This window comes from Heptranchias perlo, chromosome 5 (genome assembly GCF_035084215.1).
Source record: "Heptranchias perlo isolate sHepPer1 chromosome 5, sHepPer1.hap1, whole genome shotgun sequence".
NCBI classification, from domain to species: domain Eukaryota; kingdom Metazoa; phylum Chordata; class Chondrichthyes; order Hexanchiformes; family Hexanchidae; genus Heptranchias; species Heptranchias perlo.
Genome location: NC_090329.1, coordinates 80,725,356 through 80,751,612, shown reverse-complemented (window position 1 = coordinate 80,751,612; position 26,257 = coordinate 80,725,356). Strand labels below are relative to the sequence as shown.

The 26,257-nt window shown below is 45.3% G+C and overlaps 1 protein-coding gene across 4 annotated transcripts in view; it reads right to left on the bottom strand.

Annotated features, from left to right (window-relative positions):
* The window catches only part of nt5dc1 (5'-nucleotidase domain containing 1), a 568,661-nt gene that overhangs the window by 90,231 nt on the left and 452,173 nt on the right, over positions 1 to 26,257 (bottom strand). For all 4 annotated transcript variants that reach the window (XM_067984694.1, XM_067984695.1, XM_067984698.1 and 1 more), the window contains exon 9: positions 784 to 902. In XM_067984694.1, coding sequence (XP_067840795.1) covers positions 784 to 902 — 119 coding nt within the window. The remainder of the gene's footprint in view (positions 1 to 783; positions 903 to 26,257) is intronic.

Here is a 26,257-nt window from a genome sequence, read left to right as displayed (position 1 = left end):
GCACTATTATACAGGTGAGACCCATGGTAAAGTGACTAGGAGGCATCGTTTATTCTCTTAACAGGCAGTGATTAACCTAATAATGTCGATTTTTTTGGGAATCATTTTGAGTATTCCAGGTAGGAAATGTGATATTGTGTGGAACTGGTTCTGTAACTGAATAAACCATTTTCTCTTGGGTTATCTGAGTTTGCTTTAAGTTAATAGTCACCGGAAGCAAAACCTCAACAAACCTCTATTTCTCTTGATATAACCTGGTTTTAATTTTTTTTTTAATTCTATACTTCCTGACTCAGAATGGGACCATGATAAAGATCATAACCCTATTCTGGACCTTGAATTGCCCATGAGCAACTTCATGGGAGATCAGCTAACAATAAAAATTAATTTATAATCGACTTACACATTTCTCTCTTCCAGTTGCTGTGAGCAGCCCAGATGGAGGAACACGAATTCTTTTATAATAGAACTACTAATATATCAAAACAAGTAGAATGGACAGAAAATCAAAATGGATTCATATATTTGCAGAACAGAAATGATAATTAGCAGAATTGTAAATCATATCAGGACACTATCCGGATTTTTCCACAGTTCTTATCTATTGTTAGCGAAATTCTAAGATGGCAATTGGTCATCTTGCTTTCTTACTTACACCTTTGAGTTTTATCTCCTATGAGAAATATCTTGGAAAGGATGAAAAAATATCTGGGAGTAAAAAAAGACTGCGGTAAATAGTTTACTTTAATAGTATTATTTATATACCATAAACTCTCAGCGTACCTTTGGCTCTGATTTTCCAGTTATCGTTTTCAGTAGTTCATTAAGATGGCTCCAGTTACCTTGTGAGTACCAGCCAGGTTTCTCTAACGAGGGAAGTGGCTCCCTTTCTTCATCATTAGCTGTGAACAAATTAAAAGAGTTCATCAGGAAGATTTCACATTTCCCTCATTTATTTGAATAAAAAATATCTATGTTGGAAAAACACTAGCACCTTTTAGATGATCTAACGTGCCTTTTTTTTTGCATTCTGCCCCATACTCCCCCTTCGCTATACACACAATTCCTGATGTGGAAATGTAGCTCTCCGAGTATTACAACCAGGGATTTCTGACCTCTCTAGAATGCTGTGTTACCACCAGTGCTGTATTCTGTTTGTTTAACAGATGACGTGCCCGGTGGGATGAGTTGGGTTACTAATTTTTCCAACCCCTGAGACTTGAGTACTCTTAGGAAACTGCAACCCATTGACTATCAGGCTGTGGCAAATGGGAATGAGTTCCAGCTTTAATTGTTGAACATAAAGGCCCTGGCATTATGCTGTGGATACCGCCATACAATTGCTTAATGCTTTTATCTAAAATTTTGTTTCCTGCTGTTTTAGTGGAAGCATTTATCTGTTTAAAGTAAATGGGTTAACAACTCCGCTAAAATAACAGATGAAGGAATCTTGGAAGAATATATTAATTGTTTGGACATCAATATCCAATGGTTTGATTTCAGGGCCAAACTGCTGGTCAGAAACACCTTATAATATGGATGTGATAAAAATATTGAGTTTGCGCAAGATATTCTCAGGAATTCAGCGCCAGCATTCTGAACCAGTTTGCCTTTACTGTCCAATAGCTAGTCACATGATACAATTCTTACTTGGCCTTGTCTCACTAAAGTGTTAATCAGTCTGCCTTTCAGAGCAGTGTAGAAGTGCACGGAGGCACAGGTGAGATTTCAGTATCCAATTCATATAAGGGATTTTCCTTGTTACGGCCCTGAGTTATACTGTCATGACTCGGCCGTAACAATAAAAATCTCTTCTATGAACTGGCTACTGTAATCTCACATGTGCCTCTATGTGCATTTCTCCTGCCTTCTGAAAGGCAGACTGATTAACACTCTAGTGAGATGAGACCAAATATGAATCATCAAGCTGGTTTATTTTGTGAATGGTACAGTGTAAATCTCACTGGACTTCAACTTAATTCAGCATCGCTCCTTATAACAAAGAAAATAATAAAATACACCACATTGTTAGCAGCCTAAATATTCGCTTTTCTGGTCAGTCCTTCCTCTGGTCTGACAGGCTCCAACTAAAGATGAGGGAGCTTTTCTTGCTAAGTCTGGCTCCCTTCCCAGATCTTACCAAACTGAACTGGATTACGTGTTCTCCTGTTCTTTTTGTTTGCTAGCTGGACAGGAAGTCAGTAACTTGATCGCCGACCTTCTCCCTGTCTGGGAGTTAACCAGTAGAGCTGCCAATTATTTCACCCCCGTGAGCTGGGGCCTCCTAGAAATTATCTCCTGCTGTTCCCCACGTGAATATGACCATCCTAACATGATAGGGCGGAAAGGGGGCAAGGCAGTTAAAATGGCCGCAGCGGCTAACCTGCTGCGATCCCGCTGCCTTCCCCGTGGATTGGAACTTTAACCTGCTCTTTTGAGCAGGTGGGTGGAACATTGTTGGAAAGTAGCGGGGTCCTGCTTTAATTATGCTATTTCAACCCAAGCCCTGGTGGCTTCCCTGCAAGGCCAACCTGGCAGTAAGCAAATCCAGGGCCAGGGGAGGCCCTGAAAGATGAGTAAATGTACTTTTTGTTTGGTTTCCTTGTGGGCCAGGAGGATCAGGAGTGCTCTTCCAGGCCCCACAAGGAAATCTTGTGCAGCCCCTGCCCCAGGCATCCTTCCCCCGCTCCTAACCCGCAATGCCCTCTTGTCCATACCCCACTCCCGTCCCCCCACCGACTGACGAGGACCGTCCTGTTGGATCCCTCGCGACGGCCGGAAATCACCTGTTCCCTCCTGCAAGCCAGTTAGCATCCTACTGGGTTTGGGTAAGAGATTGACGTGGGTCATGCAGATGAGACCCGGGAGTTACAATCAACTGAGCATCACACTGAGAAGGGCTGGGCAGTTTCCCATCTGTCCCAGCTCTCACCCACACCACTCCCGTCTGGAGTTAATAACCGGTCTGATGGATCTAGCTGCTCCACAGAAACAACTAAATCTGTTTCAATGTCTCAAGCTGGAGCACTATGCGAGTAGCAATGCACAAGCTGGTTCATCTGGCTTGAATACATATTCTTCAGCCATCTTGCTGAGGGACTATAACCCCTGGAGAGCAAATTTAACTTAAAAGTAACATTTTAATACGAATCATAGCAAGATCCTCAAGTGGCAAAATAGTCAGAAATCTCAAAACGTGACAGGATATTGTGATTATAAAAATTGTTTTGTTGTGTGTTTAGTTTTTTTTATTGACTAGCACCAAAATAGCACTGTGATCAGGTCACCTCCGCAGAGCCAGCAGAATTCTGGAGTGACACTTTGCCACTTCATTGGGCAGTCGCAGGTCCGGCTTAGTGCCGCAAATAAAAAATTCTGGTTAATCTCTGGTCCTTTGTTGGTCTGCCGCTATCCAAATGGCAATCAATCTCTCTCGTTGAGATACGGCATTGTGGGGCCCACTTACGGCTCCTTTTTCCACTCCCTCCCGCTGGAATTTCTCAACGCTGTAAGAAAGGGACAGAAATGGATTCTGCCCCAATTTTCTGCCCCTGCATTCAAATTGCACGTTCCAAAACATCGGAAATTTAGGGCTTTGATTTTAGCCCTTTGATGGCTCAGCAGGTTTTTCCAATGGGCAATTGAGCCATACAGACTAAGAAAATCCCAGGTTCAATCCCCAGTCAGTACTAAGTTAGTTGATCTCAGCTGGGATTCAAACCTGAGATCTTCTGGTTTGCATGGCTTAGCAGTACACTGGGTTTTGCCTTTTCATACTGGCCATCAAGGGAACTCTTGATTTTTAAAAAATGATACTTTATTGTTTTTTTTCTCTCTCGAGGTCACTTCACAGTCACACCATTCCTGACCAAGAGGGTGGATAGGTAACCCGGGCTGTGGTTTCTGCCAATGTGGCTTCATAACTAGCTCTCAGAAGATGCACAAGAGTGACTTTTCCTGATTCTCCTTTGCTCCATATGAGCCGGTGTCTGCTTACACCCACAACCTCTCCATGATGAAACGGTTGAGATCAGGTAGGTATGAATCCACATCCATTTCATGTCACAGTCCATTGTAAACTTAATGTTCCCTGGCATTGTGCCATCTTTATACTGATAGTTCTGGCATGGAATGTCAAATCTACAGATCCACATAGCACTTTTGAATTTGCAATATTAATAAACTAAACAGAGATCTTTTTAAAACAAGTTAAATGTTGAAATCTTTTTTGAGTGTCTAAGTGGTTAAACAACATTCATTACTGCAACAAATTAAGTACCCTTGACTTCAAAATACTATCTTGTTACCAGTTTACCAATGCAGAATGAGAAAATATGTTCTAACTGAAAATATGTTTTTATTTCAACTTTTCCTCCTCTGTGTGAATATATGACTAAAAAATATCTAGTATTTAATAATAAGCCTGCACAAATAAAGGCATATCATGAATTCCTCAAGGCCAGCCACACAATTTGAAGAAATTGTGCCAAAATATCCAAATCATTGTTTGCACACAGTGATATAAAAAAATCCTTCCCATCTAATGTCACAAAACTGCTTTTGGAAATTGGAAATTTAAAGGACCACTTCATACAAAGCTTGACTTGGAGGGAATGTATTATGGATCTGTCTTTGATGAACTTTGGCACAGTTAACTCTAATAACTGTTGTCATGCTGGTACTAAACATACCCTTCTCTTTGCATGTGGATTTCACATGGCTACAAAAGGCCTATGAGGCTCTGGCATAGAAGCTGAGCTGGCTTTTGATGTGTTGCACTGGTTTCCAGACAACAGTCACACATCCATGTTGTGACATGATGCCATTGTACTGCGATCCATATGGGCAGCTGCACAATAGGATTTTGAGGTCTGAGGTCAGCAGCAGTGTAGATGATCCAGATCTCAGGATTACATCTGGACTAAGCCACGGTTAATTTGGATACAGGTGTAAATGCAATTGCATCAGTATATAGGAGTTCTGTGTTAAATACTTACTACTTAGCTACCATAACTTATGCACCACTTCTTTACTGCAGGCAATTCACAAATTTTTAAAAAATCTAAGTCTCAACAACAACCACTTGTATTTATCTTGCACCTCGAACATCTATCCAATAGCGATCATAACATGATCGAGTTCAATGTAGTGTTTGAAAGGGAAAAAGGTGAGTCAGCTGCTAAGATTCTAGACTTGGGTAAGGCCGACTTCAATGGGATGAGACAGAGACTGTCCACAGTAAACTGGGCAAATCTGTTAATGGGTAAAACGACTGATGATCAGTGGAAAATGTTTAAAGAAACATTTAGTGTGATACAGAATCAGTTTATACCCTTGAGGGGCAAGAACTCTACTTGCCAAAAAAAACAGCCATGGACAACTAAAGAGGTAAGGGACAGAATTAGACATAAGGAAAGGGCACACAAAAAGGCAAAAAATGGCACAGATCCTGGCGAATGGGAAAGATACAAAGATCAACAAAGGGTCACAAAACAGATAGTAAGAGCGACAAAAAGAGAGTATGAAAAGAGACTTGCAAGGGATATCAAAACCAATACGAAAAACTTTTATAGTTACATTAGGAAAAAGAGGGTGGTCAGGAGCAGTGTTGGCCCCTTAAAAACTGAAAGTGGGGATATTGTCATTGACAATGGGGAAATGGTGGACATGTTGAACAATTACTTTGCGATAGCATGCCGGAAATCCCAAGAAAACTAATATTGAATCGGGCACAGGGACTCGATAAAATTAATATAAGTAAAGCAACAGTAATGAAGAAAATAATAGCACTAAAGAGTGACAAATCCCCAGGACCAGATGGTTTCCATCCCAGGGTTTTAAAGGATGTAGGTGAGCACATTGCAGATGCCCTAACTATAATCTTTCAAAGTTCTCTAGATTCAGGAACTGTCCCTCTGGATTGGAAAATTGCACGTCACTCCGTTTTTTAAGAAAGGAGAGGGAAACCAGGGAATTACAGACCAGTTAGCCTAACATCTGTTGTGGGGAAAATGCTGGAGTCTATAATTAAGGATAGGATGACTGAACACCTCGAGAATTTTCAGTTAATCAGAGAGAGCCAGCATGGATTTGTGAAAGGTAGGTCGTGCCTGACAAACCTGATTGAATTTTTTGAAGAGGTGACTAAAGTAGGGGACAGGGGAATGTCAATGGATGTTATTTATATGGACTTCCAGAAGGCATTTGATAAGGTCCCACATAAGAGACTGTTAGCTAAGACAGAAGCCCATGGAATCGAGGGAAAAGTACGGACTTGGTTAGGAAGTTGGCTGAGCGAAAGGCGACAGAGAGTAGGGATAATGGGAAAGTACTCACATTGGCAGGATGTGACTAGTGGAGTCCCGCAGGGATCTGTCTTGGGGCCTCAATTATTCACAATATTTATTAACGACTTAGATGAAGGCATAGAAAGTCTCATATTTAAGTTTGCCGATGACACAAAGATTGGTGGCATTGTAAGCAGTGTAGATGAAAACATAAAATTACAAAGCGATATTGATAGATTAGGTGAATGGGCAAAACTGTGGCAAATGGAATTCAATGTAGACAAATGTGAGGTCATCCACTTTGGATCAAAAAAGGATAGAACAGGGTACTTTCTAAATGGTAAAAAGTTAAAAACAGTGGATGTCCAAAGGGACCGAGAGGTTCAGGTACACAGATCATTGAAGTGTCATGAACAGGTGCAGAAAATAATCAACAAGGCTAATGGAATGTTGGCCTTTATATCTAGAGGACTAGAGTACAAGGGGGCAGAAGTTATGCTGCAGCTATACAAAACCCTGGTTAGACCGCACCTGGAGTACTGTGAGCAGTTCTGGGCACCGCACCTTCGGAAGGACATATTGACCTTGGAGGAAGTGCAGCGTAGGTTTACTAGAATGATACCCGGGCTTCAAGGGTTAAGTTGCGAGGAGAGATTACACAAATTGGGGTTGTATTCTCCAGAGTTTCGAAGGTTAAGGGGTGATCTGATCGAAGTTTATAAGATATTAAGGGGAACGGATAGGGTGGATAGAGAGAAACTATTTCCGCTGGTTGGGGATTCTAGGAGTAGGGGGCACAGTCTAAAAATTAGAGCCAGACCTTTCAGGAGTGAGATTAGAAAACATTTCTACACACAAAGGGTGGTTGAAGTTTGGAACTCTCTTCCGCAAACGGCAATTGATACTAGCTCAATTGCTAAATTTAAATCTGAGATATATTGCTTTTTGGCAATCAAAGGCATTAAGGGATATGGGCCAAAGGCAGGTATATGGAGTTAGATCACAGATCAGCCATGATCTTATCAAATGGCGGAGCAGGCACGAGAGGCTGAATGGCCGACTCCTGTTCCTATGTTCCTTTAACGTAGTAAAACATCCCAAGGCACTTCACAGGAGCGATTATCAAACAAAATTTAACACCGAGTCACTTAAGGATATATTAGGACAGCTGACCAAAAACTTGGTCAAAGAGGTTGGATTTAAGGAGCATCTTAAAGGAGGAGAGAGAGGTAGAGAGGTGGAGAGGCTTAGTGAGGGAATTCCAGAGCTTAGGGCCAAGGCAGCTGATGGCACAGCCGCCAATGGTGGAGCAATTAAAATTGGGGATGCGCAAGAAGCAAGAATTGGAAGAGATCTTGAGGGTTGTAGAGCTGGAGGAGGTTTTTTTTTTTTATTCGTTCACGGGATGTGGGCGTCGCTGGCAAGGCCGGCATTTATTGCCCATCCCTAATTGCCCTCGAGAAGGTGGTGGTGAGCCGCCTTCTTGAACCGCTGCAGTCCGTGTGGTGACGGTTCTCCCACAGTGCTGTTAGGAAGGGAGTTCCAGGATTTTGACCCAGCGACAATGAAGGAACGGCGATATATTTCCAAGTCGGGATGGTGTGTGACTTGGAGGGGAACGTGCAGGTGGTGTTGTTCCCATGCGCCTGCTGCCCTTGTCCTTCTAGGTGGTAGAGGTCGCGGGTTTGGGAGGTGCTGTCGAAGAAGCCTTGGCGAGTTGCTGCAGTGCATCCTGTGGATGGTACACACTGCAGCCACAGTACGCCGGTGGTGAAGGGAGTGAATGTTTAGGGTGGTGGATGGGGTGCCAATCAAGCGGGCTGCTTTATCTTGGATGGTGTCGAGCTTCTTGAGTGTTGTTGGAGCTGCACTCATCCAGGCAAGTGGAGAGTATTCCATCACACTCCTGACTTGTGCCTTGTAGATGGTGGAAAGGCTTAGGGGAGTCAGGAGGTGAGTCACTCGCCGCAGAATACCCAGCCTCTGACCTGCTCTCGTAGCCACAGTATTTATATGGCTGGTCCAGTTAAGTTTCTGGTCAATGGTGACCCCCAGGAGGTTGATGGTGGGGGATTCGGCGATGGTAATGCCGTTGAATGTCAAGGGGAGGTGGTTAGACTCTCTCTTGTTGGAGATGGTCATTGCCTGGCACTTATCTGGCGCGAATGTTACTTGCCACTTATGAGCCCAAGCCTGGATGTTGTCCAGGTCTTGCTGCATGCAGGCTCGGACTGCTTCATTATCTGAGGGGTTGCGAATGGAACTGAACACTGTGCAGTCATCAGCGAACATCCCCATTTCTGACCTTATGATGGAGGGAAGGTCATTGATGAAGCAGCTGAAGATGGTTGGGCGTAGGACACTGCCCTGAGGAACTCCTGCAGCAATGCCCTGGGGCTGAGATGATTGGCCTCCAACAACCACTACCATCTTCCTTTGTGCTAGGTATGACTCCAGCCACTGGAGAGTTTTCCCCCTGATTCCCATTGACTTCAATTTTACTAGGGCTCCTTGGTGCCACACTCGGTCAAATGCTGCCTTGATGTCAAGGGCAGTCACTCTCACCTCACCTCTGGAATTCAGCTCTTTTGTCCATGTTTGGACCAAGGCTGTAATGAGGTCTGGAGCCGAGTGGTCCTGGCGGAACCCAAACTGAGCATCGGTGAGCAGGTTATTGGTGAGTAAGTGCCGCTTGATAGCACTGTCGACGACACCTTCCATCACTTTGCTGATGATTGAGAGTAGACTGATGGGGCAGTAATTGGCCGGATTGGATTTGTCCTGCTTTTTGTGGACAGGACATACCTGGGCAATTTTCCACATTGTCGGGTGGATGCCAGTGTTGTAGCTGTACTGGAACAGCTTGGCTAGAGGCGCAGCTAGTTCTGGAGCACAAGTCTTCAGCACTGCAGCTGGGATGTTGTCGGGGCCCATAGCCTTTGCTGTATCCAGTGCACTCAGCCGTTTCTTGATATCACGTGGAGTGAATCGAATTGGCCGAAGACTGGCTTCCGTGATGGTGGGGATATCGGGAGGAGGCTGAGATGGATTATCCACTCGACACTTCTGGCTGAAGATGGTTGCAAACGCTTCAGCCTTGTCTTTTGCACTCACGTGCTGGACTCCGCCATCATTGAGAATGGGGATGTTTGCAGAGCCTCCTCCTCCCGTTAGTTGTTTAATTGTCCACCACCATTCACGACTGGATGTGGCAGGACTGCAGAGCTTTGATCTGATCCGTTGGTTGTGGAATCGCTTAGCTCTGTCGATAGCATGTTGCTTCCGCTGTTTAGCATGCATGTAATCCTTTGTTGTAGCCTCACCAGGTTGGCACCTCATTTTTAGGTACGCCTGGTGCTGCTCCTGGCATGCTCTTCTGCACTCCTCATTGAACCAGGGTTGATCCCCTGGCTTGTTGGTAATGGTAGAGTGAGGAATATGCCGGGCCATGAGGTTACAGATTGTGCTGGAATACAATTCTGCTGCTGCTGATGGCCCACAGCGATAGGAAGGGGGGAGGCCATTGAGGGATTTGAAAACAAGGAGGAGAATTTTAAAATCGAGGCGTTGCTGGACTGGGTGCCAATGTCAGTCAGCGAGCACAGGGATGATAGGTGAACGGGACTTGGTGTGAGTTAGGATACGGGCAGCAGAGTTTTGTATGAGTTCAAGTTTATGGAGGGTGCAAGTTGGGAGGCTGACCAGGAGAGCATTCCAATGCCTAGAGGTAACAAAGGCAATGGATGAGGGTTTCAGCGACAGATGGGCTGAGGCAGGGGCGGAGTCGGGCAATGTTACGGAAGTAGCGGTCTTGGTGATGGAGTGGATATGGGGGTCGGAAGCTCATCTCAGGATCAAATAGGACTCCAGGGTTGCGAACGGTCTGGATCAGCCTCAGGCAGGAGCCAGGGAGAGGGATGGAGTCAGTGGCTTGGGAACGAAGTTTGTGGCGGGGAACGAAGACAATAAATTTGCTCTTCCCAATATTTAGTTGGAGGAAATTTCTGCTCATCTAGTACTGGATGTCGGAAAGCAGCTTAACAAATCAAGAGAGGTCTTAGATATAAAGATTAGAAATAACAGAAAGCTATATACGTTTTCAAATCATGAGCGACAAGAAGCTGGCGGAGTGTGAAAGGCCAGAATAGAGTGGAGTTTAATACAGGATACACTATTCTAGATGGGGCCTAACCAAGGTCTTGTAGTTTTGCATTGGATCATTGTGCAAGAGCGTTTTCCAAAAAATTATAAATTCTGGAATTAAAAAGATTGTACAACTGAACTTTGAGTGAAAACTTAGTTTCTCTATTTAATTCAAGACTTTTATATACAAATTTAACCTGTAGAATACATTAAAAAATCAACGAGCCAAAGATTTTGCAGTACATTGCATAAGGCAATCAGTACTAGAAAAAAAATGACATTCACTCGTAAATGTCTGCATTCTTTTTGCTGACTCTGTGAGGTTCAGATGACGGTCAAGCACACCATGAATACTGGCAGAGAGGGGGAGAGGCCAAAACAAGCAGATGCTAACAGCTGTTTAACATCTCAGTTTCTGACATGCAGGACACATGTGCTGTGATATCAGCAATGCAATTTGCCAGATCATTATTATGGCTAATCTTTATGATGTGATTCAGTGTTATAGAAATTGTGAAGTGTTCAAGAATGCTAAATTATTAAAACTGAAGATTAAATCCAATACACACGTTCACCGCTAGACATCATTTGCTTGCACAACTTCAGTGTATAAGTTAATAGGGTTTTCAGTGCCCTTGCACTTCCAGCTGGGAGCTACTCTCGAAGGCAGTGAGGGTTGGAGAATGAGGGCTATAATTTTGTAGCCCTATCTCTGAATGTGCTCCTGCTAAGTACGGCATGTCCACTGTGAGTGCTGAATTTCCCTTAATTTGTTGAATATAGGTCAAAACATGTCCCTTTAGAATCATAAGTGCTACAGCACAGAAACAACATTTTTTCAAGTCAAATATCCTTGTCCTCAACTTCTCTTTTTATTCTCTATTTTCATGTTGTATCTAATTATATTGTGGTCATTCTTCCTAAATGCTCCCCTACATTTTGGTTGCCACTTTCTCTGCTTCAATATCAAGAACCAGGTCCAAGTAATGCATCCTTCCTGTTGGAGGTGCAAGATATTGACTGAGAAAACACTCCAAAAAACTCCCCTCTTTCAATGCAGACATTTTCCCTATCCCAGTCTATTTTTTGATAATTAAACCTCCTCCAAATATCATTCTATTCTGATGCATGTGTCTAATTTGTCGACATATTTTATGCACAATTTCCTGTCAACTCTTCAGTTGAATCTTGCAGCTAGTTAACTATCTCCCTTCCACCGTTAGAAAAGGATAATGCTAATGGTTTACATCAGTGAGATACAGATTCTAATTTCTAACTCGTACGAGATTTTTTTTTTCTTTATTCGTTCATGGGATGTGGGCGTCACTGGCGAGGCCAGTATTTATTGCCCATCCCTAATTGCCCTTGAGAAGGTGGTGGTGAGCCGCCTTCTTGAACCGCTGCGGTCTGTGTGGTGACGGTTCTCCCACAGTGCTGTTAGGAAGGGAGTTCCAGGATTTTGACCCAGCAATGATGAAGGAATGGCGATATATTTCCAAGTTGGGGTGGTGTGTGACTTGGAGGGGAACGTGCAGGTGGTGTTGTTACCATGTGCCTGCTGCCCTTGTCCTTGTCCTTCTAGGTGGTAGAGGTCGCAGGTTTGGGAGGTGCTGTCGAAGAAGCCTTGGCGAGTTGCTGCAGTGCATCCTGTGGATGGTGCACACTGCAGCCACAGTGCGCCGGTGGTGAATGGAGTGAATGTTTAGGGTGGTGGATAGGGTGCCAATCAAGCGGGCTGCTTTATCTTGGATGGTGTCGAGCTTCTTGAGTGTTGTTGGAGCTGCACTCATCCAGGCAAGTGGAGAGTATTCAATCACACTCCTGACTTGTGCCTTGTAGATGGTGGAAAGGCTTTGGGGAGTCAGGAGATGAGTCACTCGCCGCAGAATACCCAACCTCTGACCTGCTCTCGTAGCCACAGTATTTATGTGGCTGGTCCAGTTAAGTTTCTGGTCAATGGTGACCCCGAGGATGTTGATTGTGGGGGATTCGGTGATGGTAATGCCATTGAATGTCAAGGGGAGGTGGTTAGGTTCTCTCTTGTTGGAGATGGTCATTGCCTGGCACTTGTTTGGCGCGAATGTTACTTGCCACTTATGAGCCCAAGCCTGGATGTTGTCCAGGTCTTGTTGCATGCGGGCACGGACTGCTTCATTATCTGAGGGGTTGCGAATGGAACTGAACACTGTGCAATCATCAGCGAACATTCCCATTTCTGACCTTATGATGGAGGGAAGGTCATTGATGAAGCAGCTGAAGATGGTTGGGCCTAGGACACTGCCCTGAGGAACTCCTGCAGCAATGGCCTGGGGCTGAGATGATTGGCTCCAACAACTACTACCATCTTCCTTTTTCCTAGGTATGACTCCGGCCACTGGAGAGTTTTCCCCCTGATTCCCATCGATTTCAATTTTACTGGGGCTCCTTGGTGCCACACTCGGTCAAATGCTGCCTTGATGTCAAGGGCTGTCACTCTCACCTCACCTCTGGATTTCAGCTCTTTTGTCCATGTTTGGACCAAGGCTGTAATGAGGTCTGGCGCCTAGTGGTCCTGGCGGAACCCAAACTGAGCGTCGGTGAGCAGGTTATTGGTGAGTAAGTGCCGCTTGATAGCACTGTCGACGACACCTTCCATCACTTTGCTGATGATTGAGAGTAAACTGATGGGGCAGTAATTGGCCGGATTGGATTTGTCCTACTTTTTGTGTCAGGACATACCTAGGCAATTTTCCACATTGTGGGGTAGATGCCAGTGTTGTAGCTGTACTGGAACAGTTTGGCTAGAGTCGCGGCTAGTTCTGGAGCACAAGTCTTCAGCACTACAGCTGGGATGTTGTCGGGGCCCATAGTCATTGCTGTATCCAGTGCACTCAGCCGTTTCTTGATATCATGTGGAGTGAATTGAATTGGCTGAAGGCTGGCTTCTGTGATGGTGGGGATATCAGGAGGAGGCCGAGATGGATCATCCACTCGGCACTTCTGGCTGAAGATGGTTGCAAACGCTTCAACCTTGTCTTTTGCACTCACGTGCTGGACTCCGCCATCATTGAGGATGGGGATGTTTACGGAGCCTCCTCCTTCCGTTAATTGTTTAATTGTCCACCACCATTCATGACTGGATGAGGCAGGACTGCAGAGCTTTGATCGGATCCATTGGTTGTGGAATTGCTTACCTCTGACTATAGTATGTTGCTTCTGCTGTTTAGCATGCATGTAGTCCTGAGTTGTAGCTTCACAGGTCGGCACCACATTTTTAGGTACGCCTGGCGCTGCTCCTGGCATGCTCTTCTACACTCCTCATTGAACCAGGGTTGATCCCCTGGCTTGTTGGTAATGGTAGAGTGAGGAATATGCTGGGCCATGAGATTACAGATTGTGCTGGAATACAATTTTACTGCTGCTGATGGCCCACAGCACCTCATGGATGCCCAGTTTTGAGCTGCTAGATCTGTTCTGAATCTATTTAGACGGTGATAATGCCACACAACACGTTGGATGGTGTCCTCAGTGCGAAGACGGGTCTTCATCTCCACGAGGACTGTGCGGTGGTCACTCCGACCAATACTGTCATGGACAGATGCATCTGCGACAGGTAGATTGGTGAGGATGAGGTCAAGTAGGTTTTTCCCTCGTGTTGGTTCGCTCACCACCTGCCGTAGGCCCAGTCTGGTAGCTATATCCTTCAGGACTCGGCCAGCTCGGTCAGTAGTGGTGCTACTGAGCCACTCTTGGTGATGGACATTGAAGTCCCCCCACCCAGAGTACATTCTGTGCCCTTGCTATCCTCAGTGCTTCCTCCAAGTGGTGCTCAACATGGAGGAGGACTGATTCATCAGCTGAGGGAGGACGGTTGGAGGTGATCAGCAGGAGGTTTTCTTGCCCATGTTTGACCTGATGCCATGAGATTTCATGGTGTCCGGAGTCAATGTTGAGGGCTCCCAGGGCCACTCCTGGGGAGGGGGGGGGATGGGGGGAGGAGAGGAGAGAGAGAAAGAGGAAGATAAGTAGGAAGAATGAAAGATTCTTTCCTCATTCTAAATTGATTTTTTTTTAAAAGATTAGTTGAAGTTTTGAAAGAAAACAAAGCCTCTTTGAGAGAAACAGAAGGGAAGGGAAGGAGGGAAACTGGTTGAAGGTAATGGGATCTTCAGCCTTTCATCACCCGTCCTAGGGGAACAAGTGGGAGTGGGGAGCATTGGATGGGGGATTAAGGGTGAGGTGAATAACACCTATTAATCCTCTGAATGTAATAAATTACAGCTGTCTATATTAAATTACATCTGCCACTGTTCGGCCCATTCATATATTTTGTTTAGCTCATTTTGTAATTTCTGATTCCGTTGCCTCTCCAAGTTTGGTATCACCTGCTAATCTGACCAAGTTGCATCGAGTTTTTGAATGCAACTTCTTGCTATAAATTAGAAACATCAGTGATCCCAATACAGTCATCCAGGGTTGCCACTTCTTCAAAGAAATCAAGGAGGTTAGGCAGCATCTTCCTTATTTAAAGCCATGTTGACTGCTGTTTACCAACGCTATGATTAGCGCCAGGGACTAAATCGATGACGCGCATGTGCACTTGGGCATGGAGCGCGTTGGGCCGTGCATGCACATTGTAGGTCACCAAGTACCCTCACTGCCACTGCAGACTGGAGGCCAAGCACCAAAAATGCAGCCAATGCAGGTACCCATAAAGGGGTTGGAGAGCAGAGGCTGGAGGAAGGGGAGAAGCAATGCGAAGCAGGGCAGAAGGGGAAAAGCAGAAGCAACGTGGTAGCAGAAGCTGGGGGGGGGGGGGAAGAACGGGGAGCAGGTGCTGCGTGGGAAGCAGAAGCTGGGGGAAGGGGAGAAGCAGAATCAGCGCGGGAAGCAGAGCAGGGGGGAAGGGGACCAACGGAGAAGGGGGAAGCAGGAGCAGTGTGGCAGTGTGGGAAGCAAGATGGGAGGAAGGGGAGAAGCATGGGGGAAGGGAGAAGCAGGGGGGAGAAGAGTAGGAGCAGCGTGGGAAGCAGAAGCTGCGGGGCAGGGAAGGGAGAAGCAGGGGAAGGGGGAGCAGTAGCAGCAGAGGAAGGGAGGAGCCCGAAGGGAGCAGAGCACGGAGAGGTTGGGGGGTGGGTGTGTGTGGAGAGAATGTGATCCAGGTCTAAGTGGGGTAAGAGTGGAAGAACGTGGTCCAGAGGGGGAGATGGATCATGTTCTCCTCCCTCTCTCCTCCCTCTCCCCCCCCCCCCTCCCCCGTTAGACCTGGATCACTGTGTTGACCGTGAGCAGCAGTGAACTGATTTCTCGGAAAGCTCGGCCCATGCACGGCAAGTGACGTCATCGGACGCAGTGTCACTATTCAGTTTGTGATGTAAAAGGTGACTCGCCCCCACTTTCTACCCAATAAACCTGAAAACAATCCAAGACCCGCACACAATGCCCCATCAGTCACCGCAGCTCTCTCCCAGTGTTCAGTTTGACGGAGTGATTGGTGACAGTGTGGGTATTCCCGGTTTTCGATCGACGCTTGACATCCTCCTTGACGTCCTGGGCTGGGCCACCCGATGACGTCACACTCAGCGCATACTGAAAAGCTGCAGCTCCGCTAGTGACGTCACTTCCAATGACGCCACCCTCACCCGTTCTCGTTGAATGAAATGCGCCCTCACAAAACCAACCTTGCAGCTCAAAATATGTAAAATAGTTAATGCTGTGGATTTGTCAAATTCAGTCTCAGAGAAACGGCTGCAGCCCCCAACATGATCATGCAGTGCCTGTTCATGGGGCCACATGTTTTAAGGGGCCCACAAGTCAAATGCTGGGTTGGCCTGGCGTGGAGTGTTTTCAGAGTCAAAGCGAGGTGGGAGGCTGCTCAATGTGGAGGCCTCACTCCTCCAGCAGACAGGGGACAGGGAGTTTTTATCAGATCATGCTGCTAGCATTCGACAAGGTTCCAAGTAAGAGACTGTTAACAAAAATGAGAGCACGTGGAATTGGAGGCAATGTATTGGCTTGGATAGAGAATTAGTTAGTAGGTAGGAGACAGAGAGTAGAGAAAATGGGTATGTACTTAGATTGGCAGGATGTAACTAGTGGTGCCCCCACTGGTCTGTACTGGGGCCATGGCTTTTCACTATATTTATAAATGACTGGGATGAAGAAATAGAGAGCCTTATATCCAAGTTTGCTGACGACACTAAGTTAGGTGGGTCAGCAAATAATGCAGATCGGAGCAGAAAGTTGCAAAGGGACATTGATAGATTAGGTGAATGGGCAAAACTGTGGCAGATGGAGTTTAATGTGGGAAAGTGTGACTTTGGACCTAAGGAAGATAGATCAGAGTATTTTCTACATGGCGAACAGCTAGGAACTGTGGATGTGCAGAGAGATTTAGGGGTCCAAGTACAGAAATCACTAAAAGCTAGTGGACAGGTGCAAAAAATAATTAAAAGGGCTAATGGAATATTGGACTTTATCTCAAGGGGGCTGGAATACAAAGGGGTGGAAGTTATGTTACAGCTGTACAGAGTTTTGGTGAGACCCTATCTGAACTACCGCATTCAGTTCTGGGCATCGCATCTCAGGAAGGATATACTGGCCTTGGAGGGGGTGCAGCGTAGATTCACCAGAATGATAATGGGGCTAAAAGGGTTAAATTATAAGACATGATGCATAGACTAGGCTTGTGTTTCTTTGAGTACAGAAGATTAAGGGGTGATCTAATTGAGGTGTTTAAAATAATTAAAGGATTTGGTAGGGTAGATAGAGAGAAATTATTTCCTCTGGTGGGAGAGTCAAGCACAAAGGGGCATAAGCTTCAAATTAGAGCTAGGACGTTCAGAGAGCACTTCCTCACACAAAGGGTGGTGGAAATCTGGAGCTTCCACCCAAAAAAAACTGTTGAGGCTCGAGGTCAATTGAAAATTTCAAGACTGAGATTGATAAACTTTTGTTAGGCAAGAGTATTAAGGAATATGGAATCAAGACAGGGAGATGGAGATAAGATGCAGATCAACCATGATCAACAACAATAACTTGCATTTATATAGCGCCTTTAATGTAGCAAAACGTCCCAAGGTACTTCACAGGAGCAATTATCAAACAAAATTTGACATCGAGCCACATAAGCAGATATTAGGACAGGTGACCAAAATCTTGGTCAAAGAGATAGGTTTTAAGGAATGTCTTAAAGAAGGATAGAGGGATGGAGAGATTTAGGGAGGAAATTCCAGAGCTTAGGGCCTAGGCAGCTGAAGGCACAACTGCCAAAGGTGGAGCGATTAAAATCGGTGATGCGCTAGAGGCCAGAATTGGAGGAGCACAGAGATCTCACAGGGTTGTCGGGCTGGAGGAGGTTACAGACGTAGGGAGGGGTGAGGCCACTGAGGGATTTCAAAACAAGGATGAGAATTTTAAAATCGTGACGTTCCCGGACCGGGAGCCAATGTAGGTTGGCGAGCACAGGGGTGATGGATGAACGGGACTTGGTGCGAGTTACGACATGGGCAGCAGAGTTTTGGATGAGCTCAAGTTTATGGAGGGTGGAAGATGGGAGGCCAGCCAGGAGAGCATTGGAATAGTCAAGTCTAGAGGTAACAAAGGCATGGATGAGGGTTTCTGCAGCATATGAGCTGAGGCTGGGCGGAGATGCGTGATGTTACGGAAGTGGAAATAGGAGGTCTTGGTGATGGAGCGGATATGTAGCCGGAAGCTCATCTCAGGGTCAAATAGTACGCCAAGGTTGCTATCAGTCTGGTTCAGCCTCGGACAGTGGCCAGGGAGAGGGATGGAGTGGGTGGCTAGGGAACGGAGTTTGTGGTGGGGACTGAAGGTAATGGCTTCGATCTTCCCAATATTTAGTTGGAGGAAATTTTTGCTCATCCAGTCGGACAAACAGTGTGACAAATGAGAGACAGTGGAGAGGTCGAGGGTGGTGATGAGGTAGAGCTGGGTGTCGTCAGTGTACGTGTGGAACCTGACATTGTGTTTTCGGATGATGTGGCTAAGGGGCAGCATGAAGATGAGAAATAAGAGGGGGCTAAGGATAGATCCTTGGGGGACTCCAGAGGTAACAGTGCAGGAGTGGGAAGAGAAGCCATTGCAGGTAATTCTCTGCCTATAACTGGATAGATAGGAATGGAACCAGGCGAGCGCAGTCCCACCCAGCTGGACAACAGAGGAGAGGCGTTGGAGGAGAATGGTTTGGTCGACCGTGTCAAAGGCTGCAGGCAGGTCGAGAAGGATGAGAAGGGATAGTTTACCACGGTCACAGTAACATAGGATGTCATTTGTGACTTTGATAAGGGCTGTTTCATACTGTAGCAGAAAGATGGGCATGGATTTGGGAGGCGACAACACGTTCAAGGGCTTTGGAGAGGAAAGGGAGGTTGGAGATAAGGCAGTGGTTTGCAAGGAGAGAGGGGCTTTTTGAGGGGGGAGGGTGATAACGGCAGATTTAATGGGGGAGGGGGACACTACCTGAGGAGAGGGAACCGTTAACAATATCAGCTAACATGGGGGCCAGGAAGGGAAGTTGGGTGTCAGCAGTTTGGTGGGAATATGTTCAAGGGAGCAGGAGGTGGGTCTCATGGTCAAGATGAGATAGGAAAGGCATGAGGAGAGATAGGAGAAAAACTAGAGAAAGACACGAGTTCAGGGCTAAGGCAGGGGGGAAACCTTAGGGGAAGTTTGGCTTGGTAGGCTAGGGGAAGGGAGGGAAACGGCAGAGGCAGCTCAACGGATGGTCTCAATCTTAGTGACAAAGTAGTCCATGAGCTCCTCGCACTTGTTGTTGGAGGCGGCAGAGGAGAGGGGTTTGAGAAGACGGTTCGTAGTGGAGAAGAGAAGCCGGGGATTATCTTTGGCTAAACCAGTTGTCTGCCATAAACGTTCAAGTCTGCATCTCTTGGACTTAAGGGAGTGGAGATGAGGGCCATACCAGGGGGAGTGATCGGGGTGAGAGAGAGTAATGGTTTTAATGGGGACAAGAGCATCAAAGGTGGAGGTGAGGGTGTGACTGAGCAGATCGGCAGCTGCAGAAATGTCGTGGTGAATGGTGGAATGGCTAGATGATCTAATTGAATGGCAGAACAGGCTTGAGAGACTCAATGGCCTACACCTAATCCTAGGTTCCTGTGGCAGTCCAAGTGATCAGCTGAGCCGCTAGCCAGAGGCGGACATAGCAGCTGTTGTCACTTCTGTAGTGGCAAAAAGTTACTGCCCGCTCATGTATTTGAATATAGCAGTTCTTCCCCATCCCAGCTGTTCATTTGATTCCAGTGGGTGGACTGCCAGCAGAACGATCAGGGCCACAGAGAGTCATGGGAGGGAAATCATGACAGAAATTGAGGTGGCCAGTTCTGGTGCAGGGTTTTGACAGAGGTGTCCAGCCCCACTCCATTGCCAGATCAGCACCCAGAAGTGGGTAGTTTTCACATGAAAAGTCCAGGCCTTTATACCAGAGGAAGTTGTGAACAGTCAGCTGCTCAGAACACACCTTGACTCCCTTGTGCAGTGCTGGTCACTGAGGCACAAGGGAGCTACTGATGTGCTGTGGCCAGTGCAGAGAAAAGCCACAAGGAGAACTGCTAGTGTAGGAGAAAACAACAGATTCAAATGTAGGAATGATATCAAGAAATCATTCTTCACACAAAGAGGGATCAACATAGTGGTGGCAGTAGGCGCGACCGTTTACTAGATTGATGCATTGCAGCAACTCGCCAAGGCTTCTTCGACAGCACCTCCCAAACCCGCGACCTCTACCACCCAGAAGGAGAAGAGCAGCAGGTACATGGGAACAACACCACCTGCACGTTCCCCTCCAAGTCACACACCATCCCGACTTGGAAATATATCACCGTTCCTTCATCGTCGCTGGGTCAAAATCCTGGAACTCCCTTCCTAACAGTACTGTGGGAGAACCTTCACCACACGGACTGCAGCGGTTCAAGAAGGCGGCTCACCACCACCTTCTCAAGGGCAATTAGGGATGGGCAATAAATAATGGCCTCGCCAGTGACGCCCACATCTCATGAACGAATAAAAAAAATGTAGAGATAATCCTCAAGTTTACTGATACAATCAGCGCTCATTGCCTCCCAGGGCAGTCCATTCCATACATTCACTACCCTCTGCATAGAGTACTTAAATCTAAACTGTCTTTTCATCTTCCCTCTTCTAAGTTTAAGACCTCGCCCTCTTGTTATAGAATCTTGTGACTCTGTTAAACATATTGATGGTTATCTTGTCTATGCCCTTTACAATCGTGCATACATCCATGAGATCATACCTAAGCTTTCTCTTCTCCGGTGTAAATATTACCAGCTTCCCCATATAATTCAGGTGTGGAATCAGGGCTGGAAGAGGTTACAGAGACAGGGAGGGGCAAGACAACAAAGGGATTTAAACACGAGGATAAGAATTTTAAATTTGAAGCTTTGGGGGACTGGGAGCCAATGTAGGTCAGCGAGGGCAGGGGTAATAGGCAAGTGGGACAGTGCAAGATAGCATATGGGCAGCAGAGTTTTGGATGAGCTGAAGTACAAAGGTGAATGGACAATTCTGTGCTTAAATTCCTGATATCCGCTCCTGGGTAGCAAAGCTCCATGCCCGTAGTGTGAATTCATAAATTTTACTCTTAAGTCTCTAATTGCATTTACACTGTGCAAAAACATAATTTCTGCCTGCAGAGACAATACTAAAGACCTACTCAATGAGGATAAAACTGGACCAATAATATTCAGAATAGATTTTGCACAGAAATCAGCCTAGATTTTTATTCATCCATCTCAATAAATATTGGAGCATCACCTCAATATTCTGAATTCTTGAACTGGAGCCACAGCTAAGCCTAGTTTTGTCACTTTTTGTTATGTAAATTGGTAACCATGAACCAAACTAGTGATTTACATCTCATTAAACACCTCAGATTCTTTGAATAGTACCCCTTATAATAAACTATGGTACGATGCACTGGAGAGGTAGTTACGTGAGCAGAAGGCAGATTTCTGAGACTTGTAAGAAAGCAGATTGCCACCTCTCTGTCTAGATGGCAAGGAATTTTACATCTGAGCAGCAGCTGAGAAACAAAAGAGTCAAAGATTTGAAACAGACGTTCTTTGTGTCTGCATCTCATTTTCAAGAATTCAAAGCTATGTCAACTTGGCGCCGTTGAATTCTAAAACAAAGTTAGGAGTAACAAAGTAGGTTACTTGGGGAAAAATAAGTTCCAGAGCATCACTAAGGATCATCTTCCCTTTAAAGTACCCTCCCTAAAAGAATGAGAGAAATTTTATTTTATATATGTATAAAATGAAAAACAAAAAGGGCACCTATAATCCTGGATTGTTAGAGCTTATGCTGTCAATTAATTTTGATCTGCAGAAGCTATTTAAGATATATTATTTTTATTCCAACCATTAGCTCCATTAGATTTTGTCAAATTTGGCATACTTTTTCTTCAGTCAGGAGACCAGGAGGGTCAACTTTTCCTGGCTGCCATCAATGCCATTCTGTGAATGACAGGAGGTTTGTTTCTATAAGACAGAGGCTGGTTCAGTTATCTTTTACTTCCAGATTGAGAAGGAATCTACTGCAACAAAGATTGGCCTTTCTAACTGTGAGTCAAGTTACTGGAGCTATGAAGCTATCCTTTATCATTATATATTGAAACTTTTGAGTATGACAGATGATTAGATGTTCATCTGAATTCTGATTTATTGCTTGAATATTTTCACTAACATCCATTTTGTTCCCTTTATTATTTAAAAAGGCTTACAAACGCTCAGCAAATACCAAAGTTATGGGCAATGGAATTTACAACCTGGCTATTTCATTGATGAGTTTCTCTTCCATCTTAAATCATTTCACTTTTGGTAGTAAAGGAACTGAATTGATTCCTTCTCTGCAAAATGAAATAAATTATGCCTCAGAATCTGTAACTGTTGCCAAAGAACTAACGGACTATTGGTCAAAGTGTAAAGAGAACATTGCACGCTTCAGCAAAAGTAATGGTGGAAATGAGCTTTATACCATGTTTCCATTGTATCAAGCATTCATAACATTTTCTTCTGTACTATAAGGTAATGTGATTTATAGCGGAGAGAGGGAGACCAACATAAAACTGTACCGACACCGGAATACCTGGAGTACTAAGTGATTACAAACCTGACTCCTAGAAATACAAAACTTGTAAAACCTTATACGTACACTTACAGTACCAATGCTAACCGCATAATCACAACTGCTTCCAAGAAAATAAAATCTGCAAGACTCAGCTCAGGACAACTGCTACACTTCATTGACTCCCCAGTGCACCTGGCATTATTTATGGTTCTTCCTATTTCTTGATAGCGTCCCAACATCCATCATAGAAACTAGAAGCAAACCAACAAGGGCACACAAACATGGGATTGTTTTCCGACTTTGCATTCCTGGTACAGAGCTTTGTATAGCAGGAGTGGGCATTAGATATTTGGGGGCATGCTGCACACAATTTTCCAACCATTTAAATTGATAGTTGGAAAATCGTGGGCAGCACATCCCACATTTTGATATAAGCTCCCTCGGCAAGGAAGGCTCTGTTCCAGAAGTGCAAAGTTGGAAAATTATCCCCAACAAATGCACAATATCTGAAGAATACTCAAACGTAAAACTAATTAGTCAATCCCACATCTTCTCATAAGCAAAGAAAGATAACTTCCAAATCAGCTAGGATAATATACAGCAATACCTGGTGTAAAACCAACAGACGGCCCTTAAGACATACCACGAATTCCAGTCTATATGTTAAACCTTGATGCAGGATTTTATGATCTGGCAATCCGGGGCCATAAGTAATGTATAGTTGCATTCTATGCTTTTCATACCAGCTATGGCTTGTAAGGGTGACATCCACACTGATGTAACCAAGGTGACCAAGCAAGCTAGCACTGAAAGTCTCCAGGTTGACTCATCATGAATACCAGTGCAACACTGATGATGGCCGTTCACCTCTCTAAGCTCCATGCTGTAACAAAGGCAATATCAACTTGTCACAATAATAAGAAATGCTTTAGAAACAAAAAAAAAAGCTAAATGATCTATAACCTAAACATTTTTAAAAATAGGATAGAACATGACAGTTTATACCATTGAATATCTAGACTATTAAGTAAGGAGGGGGTGCAGGGACAGAGATACCTGGGGGTGTACGTACGCAAGTCTTTGAAGGTGGCAGGACAAATTAAGAAGGCTGTTAAAAAGGCATATCGGATCCTTGGCTTTATAAATAAAGGCATAGAGTACAAAAGCAAGGAAGTTATGCTAATTTTTTTTTAAAAACAGATTAGGCTCCAGCTGGAGTATTGTTTCCAATTCTGGACACCACGCTTTAGGAAGGATGTCAAGGCCTTAGAGAGGTGCAGAGGAGGTTTACTGGAATGGTACCAGGGATGGAGGACTTCAGTTATGTGGAGACACCAGAGAAACTGGGGTTGTTCTCCATTGAGCAGAGAAGGTTAAAGGGAGATTTGATAGAGGTGTTCAAAATCATGAACGGTTTTGATAGAGTAAATAAGGAGAAACTGTTTCCAGTGGCAGAAGGGTCAGTAACCAGAGGAGGCAGAGTTAAGGTAATTGGCAAAAGAACCAGAGGTAAGTTATTTGATCTGCATTGCACTGCCTGAAAGGGTGGTGGAAGCAGATTCAATTATAACTTTCAAAAGGGAATTGGATGAATACTTGAAGTGGAAAAATTTGCAGGGCTATGGGGAAAAAGCAGGGGAGTGAGACTAATTGGATAGCTCTTTTAAAAGAGCCAGCATTGGCACAATGGGCCAAATGGCCTCCTTCTGTGCTGCACCATTCGATGATTCCAACAAAACTAAACTTACTTTGCTAGGAGTGATATTTCCAATTTGCTGATGAATATTTGCCATGCTTAATGGCCTAAAATTCTCTGGTTATGCTGTCATCACCCAAAGTGTTGAACAACATCACAAACCAGCACCATATTCAATGCCAAAACAAACTCACAAGTGCAAGGTTTTAACCATCTGCTTAACATGATACTCATTAATTCTCATCACTTGAGGCAATGCTGCTTCCGGTCCATGTTGCACAATGTTATCCTGCCAGCACCCCAGCAAACTATTAAGTGCCTTAACTCCTCAGAATCAGTTTCTTTCTTGGACACACGAATCTCCATCAAAGACGGGCACCTCAGCACCTCACTCTACCGCAAGCCCACGGACAACCTCACGATGCTTCACTTTTCCAGCTTCCACCCTAACCACGTCAAAGAGGCCATCCCCTATGGACAGGCCCTGCGAATACACAGGGTCTGCTCAGACGAGGAGGAACGCGATGGACACCTGCAGACGCTGAAAGACGCCCTAGTAAGAACGGGATATGACGCTCGACTCATCGATCGACAGTTCCGACGGGCCACAGTGAAAAATCGCATAGACCTCCTCAGGAGACTAACACGGGACGCAACCAACAGAGTACCCTTTGTCATCCAGTACTTCCCCGGAGCGGAGAAACTACGCCATGTTCTCCGCCGCCTTCAACATGTCATCAATGACGACGAACACCTCGCTATGGCCATCCCCACACCTCCACTACTCGCCTTTAAACAGCCACCCAACCTCAAACAGACCATCGTTCGCAGCAAATTACCCAGCTTTCAGGAGAACAGCGTCCACGACACCACACAACCCTGCCACGGTAACCTCTGCAAGACATGCCACATCATCGACACAGATACCACCATCACACGAGAGGACACCACCCACCAGGTGCATGGTTCATACTCCTGTGACTCGGCCAACATTGTCTACCTCATACGTTGCAGGAAAGGATGCCCCAGAGCATGGTACATTGGCGAGACCATGCAGACGCTGCGACAACGGATGAACGGACACCGCGCAACAATCACCAAACAGGAGGGTTCCCTCCCAGTCGGGGAACACTTCAGCAGTCAAGGACATTCAGCCACCGACCTTCGGGTAAGCGTACTCCAAGGCGGCCTTCGAGACACACGACAACGCAAAATCGTCGAGCAGAAATTGATAGCCAAGTTCTGCACCCATGAGGACGGCCTCAACCGGGATCTTGGGTTCATGTCACGCTACACGTTACCCCACCAGCGAACAAATGTTATCTGTTTTTAATATAACGGGTCAGTTGCTGTCTTTTCTATGTTTCTACCTCTCTATCTCTGTTTTTTTTGTTTTTTTGGTGATATGTATATTCGGAGGCCTTGCAGGTAACACCTGTCTGTCTGCACACTGATTGCCTTGGCAACGGGCAGTTGAAAAAACTGTCTGTAATCACCAAGCATTGTTCTGTGAATTATAAATGCGATTTCATTTCGAGGATTTCATTTCCAACAACGTTCACCTGAGGAAGGAGGAAGCCTCCGAAAGCTTGTGAATTTAAAATAAAATTGCTGGACTATAACTTGGTGTTGTAAAATTGTTTACAATTGTCAACCCCAGTCCATCACCGGCATCTCCACATGATTAGCAATCAACACATCATAAACACAACACAATCAATTTACACCAAAGAACTAAAAATTGTGATTCAATATATTGTAATGTTGCCAATGTCACAGTAAATGAGCAGGGGGTAGAGACATTGGATAGGGTAAAATAGATAAAGAGGAGGTACTTCAAAGGTTGGCAGCACTTAAAGTAGAAAAGTCACCCAGTCTGGATGGGATGCATCCTGGGTTGCTGAGGGAAATTAGGGTGGAAATAGTGGAGGCTCTGGCCACAATCTTTCACTCCTCCTTCGATATGGGAATGGTGCCAGAGGACTGGAGGGTTGCAAATGTTATAGCCCTGTTCAAAAAAGGGGAG